This window comes from Oxyura jamaicensis, chromosome 12 (genome assembly GCF_011077185.1).
Source record: "Oxyura jamaicensis isolate SHBP4307 breed ruddy duck chromosome 12, BPBGC_Ojam_1.0, whole genome shotgun sequence".
Lineage (NCBI taxonomy): Eukaryota > Metazoa > Chordata > Aves > Anseriformes > Anatidae > Oxyura > Oxyura jamaicensis.
In genome coordinates, this window is record NC_048904.1 from 2,544,281 (window position 1) to 2,560,415 (window position 16,135).

Consider the following 16,135-nt stretch of genomic DNA (forward strand, 5'->3'; position numbering starts at 1 on the left):
TATTTCAGAGTAAGTGGCAAGCATGCCTATAACTTGGGGAAAAAAAAAAAAAAAAGGAAATCACTTGAAAAAACGTACATACTGAAGATGGTGATATGTCAGCCTGGGGAAGTGGCCCAGTAAAACATTGATGTTTTTACATAAAGCACGTAAGGAACCTGCTAGCTTCTATAAGCAAAAGTTTGAATAAGCAGATATGCAAGAAATTTAGCATGAGAGGAAAAAGGGCTAGTTTTATCACTCCGTGCCATTTACCCCTACTGCAGTCAAATGCTTCAGATTACAGGAAAGGGAAATAGGGCAGCTAACAGTCACAACTAACAGAGGAATGTCAGTGCTTACTGGATGTTTACTTACAAATGTCTGCACTGAAATTCAGTACAGAAATACTAATATAATAGGCCTATGTCACCTCGAGCAAGTAACTGCATGAAAGTGTCCTGGTGCGGGATAAGCCCATGGCCTGCTCGCTGGCCCCAGCAGAAAGCAGGCAGGACAGGAGCTTTTCTCCTGCTGCAGTGAGGACTGGAAAGTTCTGGGGCAGCAGCTCCTCAGTGAGACACACCAGGGGGAGAACAGAGGAGAAATATTAAGGGAAATCAGGCAAAGCAAGTGTTTCCCATGGATAATACACGCATCAATTATTCCCAGGTAGATGTACCCATCGAGGTTACCCTCAATAGTTCATTCCATTGCCTACATCCACATTCATCTCGTAGGACCAAGTTCGTTAACAGAGAATGAAGGCTAAAATGATATCATTCATCTCTATGTTCTTGCCCTGACATGGTTATTCATTAGGAGTTCTTCCTAATGACTGTTCAGTTCCTTCCTTCTAGGGAGCCACTCCTAATTCTCTTCTATTCAGGTTGGATAATGAGTCACTGACTTTAATATTAATCTTTATTAACCCTTCCCTTTCACCACCCGCAGAGTGCAATGTGTTGTGTCTCAGGGCTGAGAAAGAAAGCTCCTCATCGCCTTTTCCTGTTGTGCCATTTTCTTAACGTGCAGAGAACCCACTGACTCCTGCAGGCTTTCTGCTGCTGGTTGTTGGAAAAACACCTTGTTTGTCTTCATGACTTTGCTTAATTGCTTTTTAGATCTTAGTCTCTCTGTATTCTAGTGTAATTTTGTTTTCCATAAATTACACTTCTTTTCCTTTGCCTTCCTGTCTGGACAATTTTTATTTACCAAAAACCAGTTATGTGTGTCAAATAACTTTTTCAAGCACTTTCCCCTTCCATTTTACCTCCCTTTTCTCTTTTCTGTTGTGGAGGGAGGGTCGTGGCTGCTTGTGAGCCTGGTAGTGCTCAGTAACGCCGAGTCCACCTAACTCATGTGGAGTGTCATAAAGGTAACAGCTGCTTTTCCAGTTTCAGATGCTTTGAACCAATTTTCCTTTTTTTTTTTTTTTTTTTTTTTTAAAAAAAAAAAAAAAAAAGGCAACAAAACAAAAGAAGTAAAACCAAAGTAAACTTAGGAAATGTATGTGATTTGTCATTCCTAAGAATACTGGACTTAAATATCCTGTGAAATAATTACTCAGGTATTGATTTCTTCTTCAACAGCAATTGCTCTTTTCTTAAAAATAATTTAAGGGCCTGTCCCAAACAGGTGTGTGACTGAGAAAATGAGATGAAAAAAGCATCTCTTAAATGTGTTTTGAAGAGGCGGCATACTATTTAATGTTTTACAAAGACTTGGTTCTGAATAGCACATCAAAAGAGTACGTCCTTTGGCGGTTTTTGATCAAATTCTGTACTCCATTTGGCTGGTGTGTTGGTTACATCCAGGCATGTCCGATCTGCTTTTTTTGCACATCATGTATGGTGGTACTTGCTGTTTTGACCAAGTTTTGAGCATTTGGGGATCTTGGTATTTCTAAAGCCTTTTCTCCTTGTTCCTCCTTTCCTTGTATTAGCAGTGCTGGTCTACTACCATACTTTGCATACCTTTTAAAGCGTTCTTATTAAGGCTTTTTATTTAGATGTTATCATACCATGTGACGACTACCGAAAGAAAATCTAAGAAGTCTAAAGGAAAAATAGCGTGAAAAAAATACATTATTTATTTAGGAGACCACACTTCGATTAGTCCAAAACCAGAGTTCTAGGAAGAAGCACGTGTTTGTCACTGACTACTTCCAGAGCTTTTTCAGTATTCTTTATTTCAGCATCCTTCCGCCGTACCTCAGCCTGGGATACAAGTACCCACCGAGCAGCCTCACGCTAGCGCTGCGCGGCCTGGGAGCAAACCAGCCCCTCCCAAAGGTGCTGCTACTCTCAAGCGTGAATATTTACTTCAGGTGCCAATGCAGCCTGACTGAAATCTCATTACCAATACATTTATTTCCTAATTGATAAAATATTAACGTGAGTATACAGCATGCGCAGCTTGACATTTTCTTACACAGCAAAGGCTCCGACACTAAGTTAATTACTTGAAAAGCCAACAGGCGATTTCTGTGGGTGGGACAGCCCCGATTTGGGACTTTTTAACATTTCCCCAGCTCAGCCTGAAGAAAGCTAACTGCGGCCTGCCCCGGGCAGCAGGGCGCGTTTGGTCCCCGACGTTTGTGTTTACACCCCTTTGCCGGCGGCAGCAGGCGCTCGGCCAGCCCGCGGGCGGCAGGCCGGGATTTAAGGCGCTTTTCGGACGCTTTCCAGGCAGAGGCCGGCAGCGAGCCCCCCCCGGCACCGAGAGGAGAGGCGGCGGGGCCGGAGCCGCGGGCAACAGGTGCGGGCCCGGCTGGGGCACGAAATGGCGGCGGGCGGGGAGCGCTGCGCCCCGGGAGCTTCTCCCCACTCGGAGGGGCAGGGGAAGGTGAAGGGGCAGAGGAAGGGGAAGGGGCCCCGCCACGGCTCCGTCGGGCTCCCGCCGCCCGCCCCCGCCGCAGCCCCCTCCCCTTCCCCGCCAGCCGCTTCCGCCCGCGGCCCCGCGCATGCTTGGGTTATGCAACGGCGGCGGCGGGCGGGCTGCCTGCGGGGCCGCGCCGCCCCACAGCCGCGGGACGGGGCAGGGCAGCGCCGGGGGCCGTGAGGGCGGCGGGCACCGGGCGGCGGCAGCAGCGGGGTGCCGGGGGCCGGCCGCTCCCTCCCGGCGGCGGCCGGGTGCGCGCCCCTTGCCGTGAGTGGCAGCGCTGCCCGCCGCCAAGTCCCGCCCGTTCCGCTCTCCCTGCTGCAGGCGGCGGCGGCGGCGGGTTGGCTTCCTGCGCGCTGTGCCGCTCCCCCGCCCGCCGGCAGTCGGAGCCGCAGCGGCAGCAGCCCGGATCCCCCGAGCCATGGCTCTGTGAGAGCAGCACATGGCGGCCGCAGCAGCCATGAGCCCCCCACTAATCCATACAACTCCCCGCTGAACGGCCGCCTCCAGCAGCCAGCGCTCCCGCCCGCAACCACCGCTCCCACCGCCCGCCCGCAACCACCGCCGCGCCGCCCGGCCCGAGCACAGACCCCGCCGCCGCCGCCGGGCCTCCGCTCGCCCGCCCGCCCGCCGCCGCCGCCGCCGCCGCCGCCCGGTCCTCGCCATGGGAGTGCAGGGTTTCCAGGACTACATCGAGAAGCACTGCCCCAGCGCCGTGGTGCCCGTCGAGCTGCAGAAGCTGGCGCGGGGCAGCCTCGTGGGTGGGGGCCGCCAGCGGCCCCCGCAGACCCCGCTGCGCCTCCTCATCGACGCCGACAACTGCCTGCACCGGCTCTACGGCGGCTTCTACACGGACTGGGTGAGCGGCGGGCAGTGGAACCACATGCTGGGCTACCTGGCGGCCCTGGCCAAGGCCTGCTTCAACGGGAACATCGAGCTCTTCGTCTTCTTCAACGGCGCCCTGGAGAAGGCCCGGCTGCACGAGTGGGTGAAGCGCCAGGGCAACGAGCGCCAGACGGCGCAGCAGATCGTCAGCCACGTCCAGAACAAGGGCACCCCGCCGCCCAAGGTCTGGTTCCTGCCGCCCGTCTGCATGGCGCACTGCATCCGCCTGGCCCTCATCCGCTTCCACATCAAGGTGAGCGGCCGGGCCCCGCTCGGTGCCTGCCCCGCGGCTACGCGGGCCCGGCCCGGCCCGGCCGGGGTGGGGGCGCCGCGCTAAGATGGCAGCGGGGCCGCCCGGGGCACGGCGCTCCCCCGGCGCCGCAAAATGTCGCCGGGCCCGGGGGGGGGCGGCCCGAGTTTCGGCGGGGCGAGCAGCGCCGCGGCCTCGCTCCCGGGGGATTCGCTGTTTAAGACATCGCTGCCTTACGGGGGGAACGCGGTGGAAGCCCCGCTCCTCGCCCCCCCGGGAAGTTCGGGGCCTTCCCCGGGCGGGGCCGGGCTCCCCCCTCCCTCCCCGGCCTGGGCCTCGGAGGCCTCCGGTGGGCGGCCGCCGAGCGCCCAAGTTGAGCGGGCGGCCGCGGCGAGGCCCCGCGCCTCCATGTTCTTTCGGGGCCGGCCTCCGCCCGCTCCTCGGACTCAAAATGTCCCTCCTCGGCCCCGCGGGCGCCCCGCAGGTGAGCGGCGCTTCCCCGCGAGCACCGCCGGCTGATGGATGGCGGAGAGGAGGAGGATTAAAAAATAAATAAAGCATGAGGGGAAAAAAAAAAAAAAAGCGGGATGGATGAGTTACCACCAGGCCCGCAACAAGTCCTACGCTCCAGCTTGCCCAAGGCTTAGTCCCTCAGCCGGGTGGCTCCGACAGCTCTGCGGGCTGTGGGGACAGCCACCGCTATCCCGGGCAGCCCCTCGGGACCCCTGGAGTGCCCGGAGCCCTGCGTCCCCCTGCCCCCTGGGGACCCCGGGCTGGGCGTCCCCAAGCCCTGGCGAAGCGGGACTGGTGCCGGGCCACAACACCACTGCTGGCGTGGGACCGGGAGCCGTGGCCATGCCCGCTGTAGCCGTTCATGTTCGTGGTGAGGCCCCCAGCACAGCTCTGTGCGTTCAGGGGATGGCAGAGCTGCTGGGAGTTTGGGTGGTAGCGAGGGCGGCCTCCCGTCCAGGGGGTTCCTGGTAGCTGGGAAATAGTCGTGTTCCTCGAGCACGGAGTTGTAGGGACCGTGCAGGGAAGGCATTAACCTTGCTCTGGTTGTGGATGCACAATAAATCTCGGCTGGTTACTGAGACGTAGAGCTCCTTAGTGAAGGAATATATGGGCTAACGTAACTTTTTTCTTTTAATGTGGATTCTATGCGTAATGCAGTGTTAAAATATATAGTATGTGATTCAAAGCCAGCTGTTTGATTTTGATAGGAATTAGGTATTTGTAATGATCCCAAAGCACATTGAACTAGTTAGTCCTTTAAATACCTTGTGTTTCAGACCAGGTTAGTTTCTGTGGAAGTAATAATCCTAATAATGTCGCCTCGTTTGACAACTGTGTCACCTGTAGCACTTTGTTTGCTTTCAGGCTTAGCTGCAGCATTAGCTACTTTACGATTTCTTGGTAATAGGCCTTATTCTTAATCTCTAGGAATGGTTTTAGGAATGAGAGGGCATGTCATGCAGGCTCCCTTGTATAACCCTAATATAAAAAGGGGGGGAGGGGGAGGTCAGTTCTTCTGGGGGAGATTCGAGAGCAGGCATTTGTTTTCGGTTAGCTCTTGGAGCTGACAAGTGCAAGTTACCAAATAGTAGTGCTGGGGGAGTTCGTTGTGGTTAGGAGCATCCGTGCCATGGAACCAGCTCTGGGAAGGTCTGCATTGCACTGGTTCTCCCTGCTGGCCAGCTGTCTTGGAAATGGGAAGGATGTCGGACGTTCCCATTCCATGCTTTACCCCTACGGCTGTTGGGAAACCGGATGCTGATTGAATTGATTCATTTTAGGGTTAGGTAGTATATTTCGTGGTTATAGAACAGGATGTACTTTACAGGTACTGTTGAACTTATATTCTATTATTTTTCCTGTTTTTCTTATACAATTTATTCTCTTTTTAAATCAGCCTTACTGCATTTATCTTTCTGTCTGTAAACCTTACTCCAGTCTTATTCACATTCTCCCTCCTGCTCACTTTCTAGCAACCCTCCTGGTGGGCAGACAGCAAATGCGGTTTGAATGTGTGATTTTTATTTGCATGTATGGGTGACTTTGTATTTATGTGTGCATGAGACAGTTACCAAATTCTAGTATTTTCTATTTGTTTTGAAAAGTTGGGTTTGAGAATACTGATCAACTTGAAATACGAAACTGATTTTCATATTTTGAGGAAACATTAGAGTCTTGAGTCCTTCTTCTGCAAAGAAGGCTTCTTTGCAGACCTACGAACTGACTATAAATTTAATCTATTTTGGTAATTAGGGGGGAGAAAAAAAGGAACGTATTTCATCTAGAACAATTATAAATCACTCGCAGATGGTTTCAGCAGGGTGTAAAAATAACAGGTTCCTCCTAGTTATAATAAATATCCTATGGCTTCTTAGCTTAACTGTGACCTGGTAGTTTTCTGTTTGGGGGAGGGGGAGTAGTTCATAAAAGAACCCTTTTAATGTGAAGCACGCTTGCTGAAACTTAAACACTTCAGCAGAGCAGATCTTAACATCTTACATACTTTGGTGAGACTTTTTGTTCTCAGCATCTAAACATGCATGTGCCTGTTTACTCGTGCAGAACTCTCCCTTTCTGGTCCAGCATCATTACTGCTTACACAAGCTTTAGTCTCAGACTGTTCCAAACTGCGGGCTGTGATTCCCCCCTCCCTGCCCCGGGTTGATTTTGACTTGTGCGTGCTGTCTGGGTGCAGTTGCATCTTTGGGCTCCCCTCTGCTACGACCTGTAAGCTGTCTATCCCGACTCTCAGCACGTTTGAGTTATACGTTGCAGGTTAGCTGTACCTCGGAAAATATAGCTCTCTTCCGTGTGGCAGCTCAGTTATTTGAATAGGGATTCCAGCATTACATAAACACTGCAGTTTCACGCTCGGAGCACGCTGTGTCAGATAGCTCTGTAAAATGGGGAGGGAAGGAGGGAGGGAGGGGACTGGTGCTGTGGAGGGGGAGGAAGCAGCTCGCAGGAGAGCAGAGCTGGCCAGGAGCTGAGTTTCCTCTCGTGTTGCCTGCACATCCATGTCACACAGACTGTAAAAGAGTTTGTGCTGTGTTTTTGTAGGTATTTGTCATGCGTGCAAAGATGTTTGTTTTAAATACAGGTGCATAATTTGAATTTATGTACCCTCTGAAGGAAAAAAAAAAAGCTATGGGGAGTGTCCTAATCTAAAACATACAAGGACTTGGAGGTGGGGAGAGGGCTGCGTTGCCCTCCCTGGGTTAGTCCCTGTATAAATCTGACGTCTTTAAATTGTTCCTGTGGTATTTACAGTCTGTTCCTATTCTGCGTGCAGCAGGCACGCACATTTTGCTAGGTGACGGTATAATTCATTAGAAAAATGAATAGCTCTTGTGTTTCTCACAGAGAAAATTAACTTTGTAAAGCGCCGTGGCACAGTCCATGGAGCACGTCTCAAAAGAAGTAACATTTTCTCAGAACTGTAGGGCGGTAGCGCGGGGAGCAGGGCGATGTTAGGGCGCTTTCCCCTGGCGGCAGCACGGCTGTGAGCGAGGCGCGGGCTGGTGGTTGCTCAGGGCACCCAAAAAGGGGGCATCTTGCGAAGCTACATGCGAAAAGCAGGATTTGCCAAGCCTCAGTGGATGCCTAACTCAGCATCAGGTCCAGAAGGTGCCTGCGAAGCACGGGTGGAAGAGGAAGGGTCACTTTAAACTTGCTGCTGGGCGAAGGGAACCTGTTGCTGAGAGAGAGGCGGATGCTGGAGCATTTCGTGGGGCCGTGGAGGTGCAGGGCTGTGTGCTCGGTGGGACTTGGCTGCGGAGGAAGCACAGAGCTGCTCTGGTGCTCGTGCTGTCGTTATTCATACATACCGTGGCGTCTGAAGCTAATGGTTTTGTGCGCGGCTATTTTGGGATCGCTTGCTATGTATGTTGTTAAAATGGAGTACCTAGCTGGGTTATACCGAGGCAAAACTCGCGTGGGGATTTCTGAATGTTCGCTAAACAGGTCGATGGGTGATCCTTATGCCTGCTGCTTTCCCCAGCTGGCGCTGCTTGTGTTGGGCTTGTAGGCAAGGAGTCGTTGCAGCGGTCCCTGCGGCACGTCAGGGCACGGGGCTGAGGCACTAACCCCGTGCCTTGGGTTCACCCAGTGGCTTTTCCGTTTTGTTTTCATCTTGTTGAGAAGAAAGGTTTGCTTTTGTATCTCTGAAGGTAGGGCTTGGCCCATGTCCCCCCAGCAGAACGTGTCTGTTCTAGTCATCCAACGGCCATAGCCTAAAATATGTCCTCTGCTAGGCAACGTGAGCAGAGAGGTACAGTTGGGGCTGTAAACCTGAGGCAGTTGGCACCGTCAGAGGCAGCTGTGCAGAAATGAACAGGCTGTAGGGGGTCCGAAGGTGGGAAGAGGAGGCAATTCTGCTTCAGAGGGCAGGGTGGACATTGGAAAGGTTAAGAAAGTTACCCCTGTTTGTCTGGGGTTAGTTCATTGCTGCTGGAACAGGGTTGTAAAACTAAAAGTGATTGTGTGGTGGGGGTGCTTTTCAAGGGGACGCCTTGGCTTGCAGACCTGCTCGAGTACCCCCAGCCTTAGGGCTGTTTCCCATGAGTTAATGCAGACATTGGTGCAGTAATATGTTTGGAGCTTGAGTGTTTCTGTTAATAAACAGTTGCTTCACATGAGTTTAGTGATACGTAATGGCACTTCAGTGAGTAGGCTTCCAGAATTTTGCATTGTGCTGCCGAGCAGTCCTTGCATCCTGTCTCAACATGCCATGTCATTGGATTCTTTAATCGCTATAAATATTCTGCAGGTGTTTCAAATACACATTTATAGTTTCCGAAAGACCTAATATATCATAATACGTGTGATAAATCAGTGCTGCAATTTAACACTGTAGCTAATTATTTTGTCTTCCACTATAGGTTGCACAGAGCATTGAGGATCATCATCAAGAAGTAATTGCTTTCTGCAGAGAAAAAGGTTTCCATGGTTTGGTTGCATATGACTCCGATTATGCATTGTGCAACATCCCTTACTATTTCAGTGCCCATGCCCTAAAACTGAGCCGTAATGGGAAAAGTCTCACAACAAGCCAATACCTAATGCATGAAGTTGCCAAGCAACTGGACCTGAATCCAAATCGCTTTCCTATTTTTGCTGCTCTTTTAGGTAAGTGAAGTAATACAAGAACTTGTTGCTGATAGTTAGGCTTGTAATTTTAGTTTCTGTTAAATGTTTTAAAATATGTGTGTATAATTTGACAAAGCATCTAGGCAAAGCTCTCCGTTTGTTTTAGTCAGTCCTGCTGGTCTTGAGGTTGGCTGGATGCTTTTTTTTTTAATGAGGTCAGACATGCCAGATTTTTAGAGACCTGTGAGTGATGCAGACTGTGGCTGTCTAGAAACAAGAATGGGAAGTAAGAATTCTGCAAAGCTCTGCCTTGCCAAAATGTCCTCAGTGGTGGGGGTAGGGATTCAGGACAGCTGTGGTTCTGCTAGTTCTGGTCTTACATGGCATGTGAGGTCTGATCTTACTAATACACTTTTCAGACTGGGAAAGAGTATTTCTGGAGCAGACTTGGGATTACAGGGGCATTTTTCCCTTCAGATAAATATTGGACAAATATGATAGCATATCAGCTGCACCAGAAATGTAGTATAGTCGAGTAAAACTCCAGAGAAAGTGTGGATGATCAGCATCTTAGCACTAGCTTCACTTGGATTGTTCTGTAGCCCTCCTGCTTCTAACGGTAAATGCTGTTGTATATTTAAGGAGCATAGATTGGAACAACATCAGTTCCACATCTCTGCTGAAATGGGGCAATCTCAACACACTGTGTTAGTGCAGCTGTCATAAGGTCTAAGATGGAAGAGGGAATTAATGACTAATAGACTTTTTAAAATAAATCTTACTTATTGGAGTCTTCTAACTTTGGTTTCAGTTAATGAGCACAGAGAAGCCATATTCTTGTCTTCCTGAACAAAAATTAAGAAAACTGGATTTTGTTTTCATTTTCACACCGACTTGGTATTTTAGTGTGGGTACACGATTCTTTGAAAGCTGTGAATGGGAGAGGATACATTATGCTGCTTTAGCATACTGATATTTTAATAGTCTTTAATATTAAATTGTTTCTGGTCCAGGCAGGTACCTTCCACGTTATGGAAAGAACCAACGGGTCTTACAATAGAAAGCTACAAGTGTTTGACTAGCTGAAGTTGTTTTTTTTGTTACTGTGTGATTTTTCATATCAAGAGTGGTTACCTGCTTTCCTGGCTGTATGGAAGAATGGCAGATGATTGGCTAAGCTGCAATTTAAAACAAAAACTCTGCGTAAATTGCATGGCAGACTACTCTTGCTAGGCTTTGTTTTGGATTCTATAAATAAGTTGTTGAATGCCAGTTCAGTGAGTAAGAATTACTGTTTGAAAAGCGGTTTCACAGTTGCAGATACGCGTTATAGGATTTATGTGAAGTATGTGTTAATGATGTTATTTTAACTTGGGAGAGCAGTAGAGCTACATGGCCAGTTGAGCCATTGCTGGGTTATATGAAATGGGGTATGAAAAATATACTAGTAATGCTTTTGAACGTTTTGAAATTTTATGGAAGAAGCTGTTCAATATTTTTGCTTTTGATGTCTTCCATGACAAAATACTTGTTTGCTTTTAGGAGAAGGAAACTGAGGTAATTTCAAATAATTACTTAGAGATGTGGTGTAGCTTTTTTTCCAAATTGGTACAGGGGTTGAAAAATAACAGTTCAGCTACGTGTTTAGCTTTGTGTATTCTTTTGTATTTCTTTTGTGTGTGCATTCAGTATGAGTAAGCAGAATGGAGAAATGTTTATGAAAGACAAAGCTAGAACAGAAGATACTTCAGAGTTTTTACTGTGATTAGTATATTTTTTATATTAGTGAATAGTATGAAAGCTAGGTATTTGGTGATATAAGCGATTATATAAGCTCACAACAAACATACTGTTTGGTTTGAGGCAACAGTTTTCAACTTGGACATCCTAAGGACTAAGTAACTTAGTGTTTTAATAAAACGTTAAATGCATGTAGGCACATAATTCTGTGTAGCGTGCAGTATGTTTAAAGCAGGGTAGCCCATTCAGATCTACTGTATTTATTTATTTTATACGTGAGGGCTTCAATGACTTCACTGTTTATTATGCCTTTGTTCCTGTGGCCTCTTCGGGGGTCTTCTGAACTTCCTAAGTAGAATGAAGAAAATGACAGTGGGAAAGGATAACTGAGTACTTGATTACGTAGAAGGTATATGAATCTGTTGTGTTACTCTTCGGTTCTGGGTGCAGCAGTATACCTCCCCGTGCTAGTACCTTGTTTTGGAATAAATGAGGAGGGGCTTGTGAAAAGACACCGGAGTGGTCAATTAATAAAACATTCTCAATGGCACATTCTTTGGGATTGAGTTTTATTCTGGTATACAAGCTCTGTTGTTAAGTATCCAGCAAAATATTTTCCTGACTGTACCAACTAGGCAAGTTTTTAAAGATTACTCTCTGAGATGGTTATGTATGTACTATAGTTTGTTTGTTTTTTATAGGTTTTTCCTTCTTAAAAGTTTCCCTACAGAACGATTTTATAGTCCTAGCTTAATAATGTAATGAGCATCTTTGTCATAGGTAGTTATAATGAGGCCAAGATACTGTGCCCTCAAGAGTGTGCTCTTAAAGTTTTGTCGTAATTGCTGCTGATGTAAACTAGGAGCTGATTTAGGTTCCTTTGTAAATTTTGATGCAAACACTTAAGAATGATCTATAAAAATAAAATAAAACTTGAGCAGTAGAAAAACAAACACAGCGTGAGGTATAGGGCTATAATTCAGTGAACTGTTTAGAAAGGGCAGTGGCTTCAATTAGTATCTAATTGCTTTAAAAAAACCTAAGGCATATGCTATAATAAGCCATTAAAATGGGAAAAATCAATATATGTTGAGGTTGTTCAGCCAGGTCAAGAAATAGAGGTTGCTTATGTAACGCTGATCTCTTTCCCACTGTGGCAGTTCTTTGTAACGTGTCTAGTTATGTAGTCTTACTCTGTTTCTCAGTAAAATTTTAGAACCACTTAAGGTAAGTACAGGCATCACCTGTTACCTGACTATGGAAGACACTGCTGCGCTTCTACATACTGAATTGCAAAACTTGCTGTGCAGTGAGAATTGATCAAATGGTCAGACTGCCATGTATGTGTGTTCAAGAGGATGGAATTAACTGACGTGACAGATGGAGACCAAACAAGATGGAAGTTTTGGTAGGAGGAAGAGAAGCTCTGAACTATTTCAAGATAATCTGCAGGAGTTACCATTAGTTATCGCAAAACTTTATCGTGGTCTGGTTGTAGTTGATTTTTTTCAGACCTGCGTTATAAAGACTGTCTAATCCTACCTTAGATTAGTAAGATGTGGCTGTTAGATACAAACCTGCTGAATCTTTCTGATGTGAATTTCAGGTTTAGCTCCTAATGAATAAAGATTACGTCTCCCTGTTGGAGATCTCAGCTGGAGGTGAAGTATTGATTGGATAAGAGTTCCCTCTCTGGAAGGCATTCACTAGTCGCCAGGCAATGGACAGTTTTCTTCATTTTCACATGTTGCAGAGCATTAAGAGCAAAGCCAAATATTTTATGTGCAAAATATTAAGAAAATAATCAACTGTTTGATTTAGCACTGTCATATTCTTTATGACTTAGGCAGGAGCTTAAGATGTTGTCCAAATTGTGAAATGCAAAAAAAACCATCCGACTTGTAAACGTACTGATATGAATGAGAGCCATGCATTTACTGCTAATCTGCTAATTGATAAACAAATTTTGAAAATACCCTCAAGTTTCCTACCAAAAGTGTAGGAATACATTGTCTTGCTCTTTATAAAGTTTGTATTCACAAACACTGAACTCTGTCACTGGATGATTAATTAGTATTCAATGAATTAAAATGTTCAAAATGTTTTCTACTAAGTTTTTTCTTCCCTTGAACATAATGTGCTTTGAAAAACAAAACAAACAGTATTTTCAGTGATTTTACATTTGGTATGAGCAGCTTGGTAAATATAGCTATCACCTTTGTTCATTGGAGCAACTAAATAAGTTCCTAATTACTTTGATGCTGTCAGCCCAGGCTCTTTCCTAACCTGGTAGGCCAGGAAGAAAAACTTCAGGAACTGGGAACCTGCTAAGTATCACCAGAGCTCCTAGCGTTCCTGAGGGTTAGATAAACCTGCCTACTGGCTTACTGCTCAACCCACGCTGTGTAGCGGAGCAGAGTGTGGATTCCGGCGGCAGCTCTGATGTGCATCGGTAACAGCACGTGCTGGCATGCAGGATGGGCTTTCCAGCTTGTCGGGGAGCAGCGGAGCATGGTCGTGCGCTGTCGCACCTCCTGTTGAGGGATCCCCTCATAAGACGTGTCTGAGGTAGACACCGTGTGTTGTGACCGGCTCTGTTGCTTCTCTAAGTGAACTGGGATTCCTGGAACAGTGCCCTGTGAGCAGAGGGACATGTGTTTTGCTGTAAGGACGGTATTTTGATTAGGATTTTCCGGAGTGACAAAAAGGATACCTGCAAGTTCAGTCTGTCTTTGGTAACTCTTTATTGGGAATTGAGGACTACATGTTTGTTTTGCTGCATGTGGAATCAGTGTGTAATGTTTTTCATGTCTACATCTTCAATAAAATTCTGCCTTTATTTTAGGTAATCATATTCTACCTGATGAAGATTTGGCTTCTTTTCATTGGAGTTTACTTGGTCCAGAACATCCACTAGCTTCACTTAAGGTACAAATTTTATGCAACTACTAGCAATTAAACTAAAATCAGTCATAACAGTTAATCAGAGCAGTGTAATAGATTAATATTTTAAATGTATTGTGAGTATAATAAAGAGCAAGGGGAAGCTTATTCAGAATCGTGGTAGCCTGCCATAGCTCGTGCAGATTTGAGTCAGAGCAGCTATGCAGGGCTCTTGTTCTCAGTCACCGTCTGGTGTCCCTGCCCCTCTGTTGACTGCAGAGGACACCTGGGGTGATTAGCCTTACCAGGCTAAACTTAGCCTTTGCGATCCCCCTCTGTGCCCTTCAGCTCCATGAGCCATCCACCCAATAGCTTCAGTGTGTGCTTTTACTTACAGAATGTAGCTTTTTACACTCTCTCACTTTCTTTTTTTGGGATAATTTTTTGTTTAGTCATGTTCTTCAACTGTCAAAAGTAATTAGCAGGATATCTTCCTACCAAATTCTTTTATTTTCTATTGGTCTGAGTTTGTGTGTGTTTGTCAGTTATCTGCGCTTCTTGAATTGCAGTGTAAATATACCAGAGTTGGTTGCACAAGAAAGTCAATGTGGTCTTCAGTAGATTTTTTTTTTTTTTGAGGCAAGTGGCTTGTGTCTGATGCTCTTAGTTTACAGTATGTCTGTTCTGCTGCTTAATCACACTTGCTTTGTGCATTTGCCAAACAGCTATAAAAGGGAAACTGGACACACTGGAGAACGGAGTAATAGTGACCTTTCTTTCTCTCTGCCACAATAGACATATCCTTTTCCTCTTTTCCTAAGGTGTTCCATATAGCTAATCAATTTGTGTTTTGTAAATTTTGTAAATGTGTTCTGTTTTAGCATCTACAACAAAAATACACTTTCTTCCTGCTACTTCTAAAATTTCTTAAGCATTGGAGAAAAAAAAATAAAATAACTTGCTAAAGGTAGAATTTAAGATTTTCAGCAGTGTTTGTAAGGCTTTCACTTGCATTACCTAGCAAGCAGGTATGAGAATTTGATGTTACTCATCCCCGATTTTGCTACCACTCCTGTTTTAGGAAGGTAAGTGTCAGCATGTTGTAATCACAAAACAGTATAAACGTGTGTTTGCTGCTGCCTTGTAATACTTGAGATGAAAAAATGAAAGATTTAAGGAATGTGCCTCTATTTTTATTTTTGACTAGGAAGGTTAAAACGTGTGACTTCTCTCAAAGTGGTTGATAAAACTTTCTGATGTGCAGAATACTTTTCTGTGTTTTAGACTGAGTAGATTTGTCTTACAGGAAGTTCAGATCTCTGTAGAGATCTTTTGAAACATCTAAGTATATACTGAATTACATGACCAGAGTGAAAATCAGACATTTGTCATCTTTGCTTCTGCGTTTACTTTTTCAGTGAAAGCACCGATTGGGCTTTTTACCTGGCATCCTAAGGAAATTAAACTTATTTTGTGAGAGATCAATGGGCTGACTTCGGCAGTCCTCCCTTTATTTAATCTGTTGACCAATGTTAATCAGATTTGAAAGTAGTTCCCATTTGGCTATTACAGGCTCTGTGAAAGCTGATACGCTATTATCGGTGAAAAAGACCCAAATTAGTGCCCTTACTGAGGGAAAAGGCTAGCACAACATGCAATTTATTTCATTTCACAGCAGCAGGCTGGCCAATTGTTAAGTACGTAGCCCCAAACTAACCGCAGCATTTCTGTCTCCTGGCTGATAATGATGTCAAAAGGGAGAGAAAGAAGCTGGGCTGCAGCAGAAAGGACACAAGTCTACAGGAAACCAATCTTCATTAGTCCCCAGTCAAGGAACAACTTCATTTTTTAGCTTCAATTTCAGCTGTGCTCATGGTTTGAAATCATAACTTGTTTCAGTAGCTCATTATGTCAAAACAAATAAAACTGAGCTGTCAGTGATGTCATTACAAGTTGCTCTGTAGAGACTGTTAGTTGTAGATGTACAGGAAGCAATACTCCTTGTAAACTTTATGAATACTTAAAGAACTTGAGACAAGTTTGTTAGCTCTAAGTTAGAGGGCAAAAAGTAGTTCCAGTGCAGTTTTTAAAAAACAATAATACAATATCACAAGCTACTGTAAAAGTTGGAAGTGGGACAAGGGGAGTTGTGGGCTACATACACTTAACTCTGCTTTGTTGCATCTATTTAGATTTACTGCTGATTGGTTTTGGTGCCTGGGAACACTGAACTCATTCCATGCCTCATTCAATTCATTTAGGATATAGAAAACTTTTCTTATTGCATAAAGACTTCAGTTTTTATATCTAAGTCAGTAGATAGCTAACAGATTTGGTTCCCAGTGGCTTGGTTCGTAGCTTCTCAGTGAAATCTATGACAGGTAATATACAATGTATTTTCTGCATGTTTTCTCG

General features: G+C 45.9%; 1 protein-coding gene across 3 annotated transcripts in view; it reads left to right on the forward strand.

The window, feature by feature from the left end:
• Positions 1–3,091: 3,091 nt before the first annotated feature.
• FAM120A (family with sequence similarity 120A) overlaps positions 3,092–16,135 on the forward strand; it is a 53,654-nt gene continuing 40,610 nt past the window's right edge. For 2 of the 3 annotated variants that reach the window (XM_035337927.1, XM_035337930.1), the window contains exons 1-3: positions 3,093–4,000; positions 8,890–9,136; positions 13,683–13,765. In XM_035337927.1, the coding sequence (XP_035193818.1) occupies positions 3,527–4,000; positions 8,890–9,136; positions 13,683–13,765 (804 nt within the window). In that variant the 5' untranslated portion in view covers positions 3,093–3,526. Of the gene's footprint in view, positions 4,001–8,889; positions 9,137–13,682; positions 13,766–16,135 lie in introns of all 3 variants that reach the window. The other variant, XM_035337929.1, reaches the window with a different exon arrangement.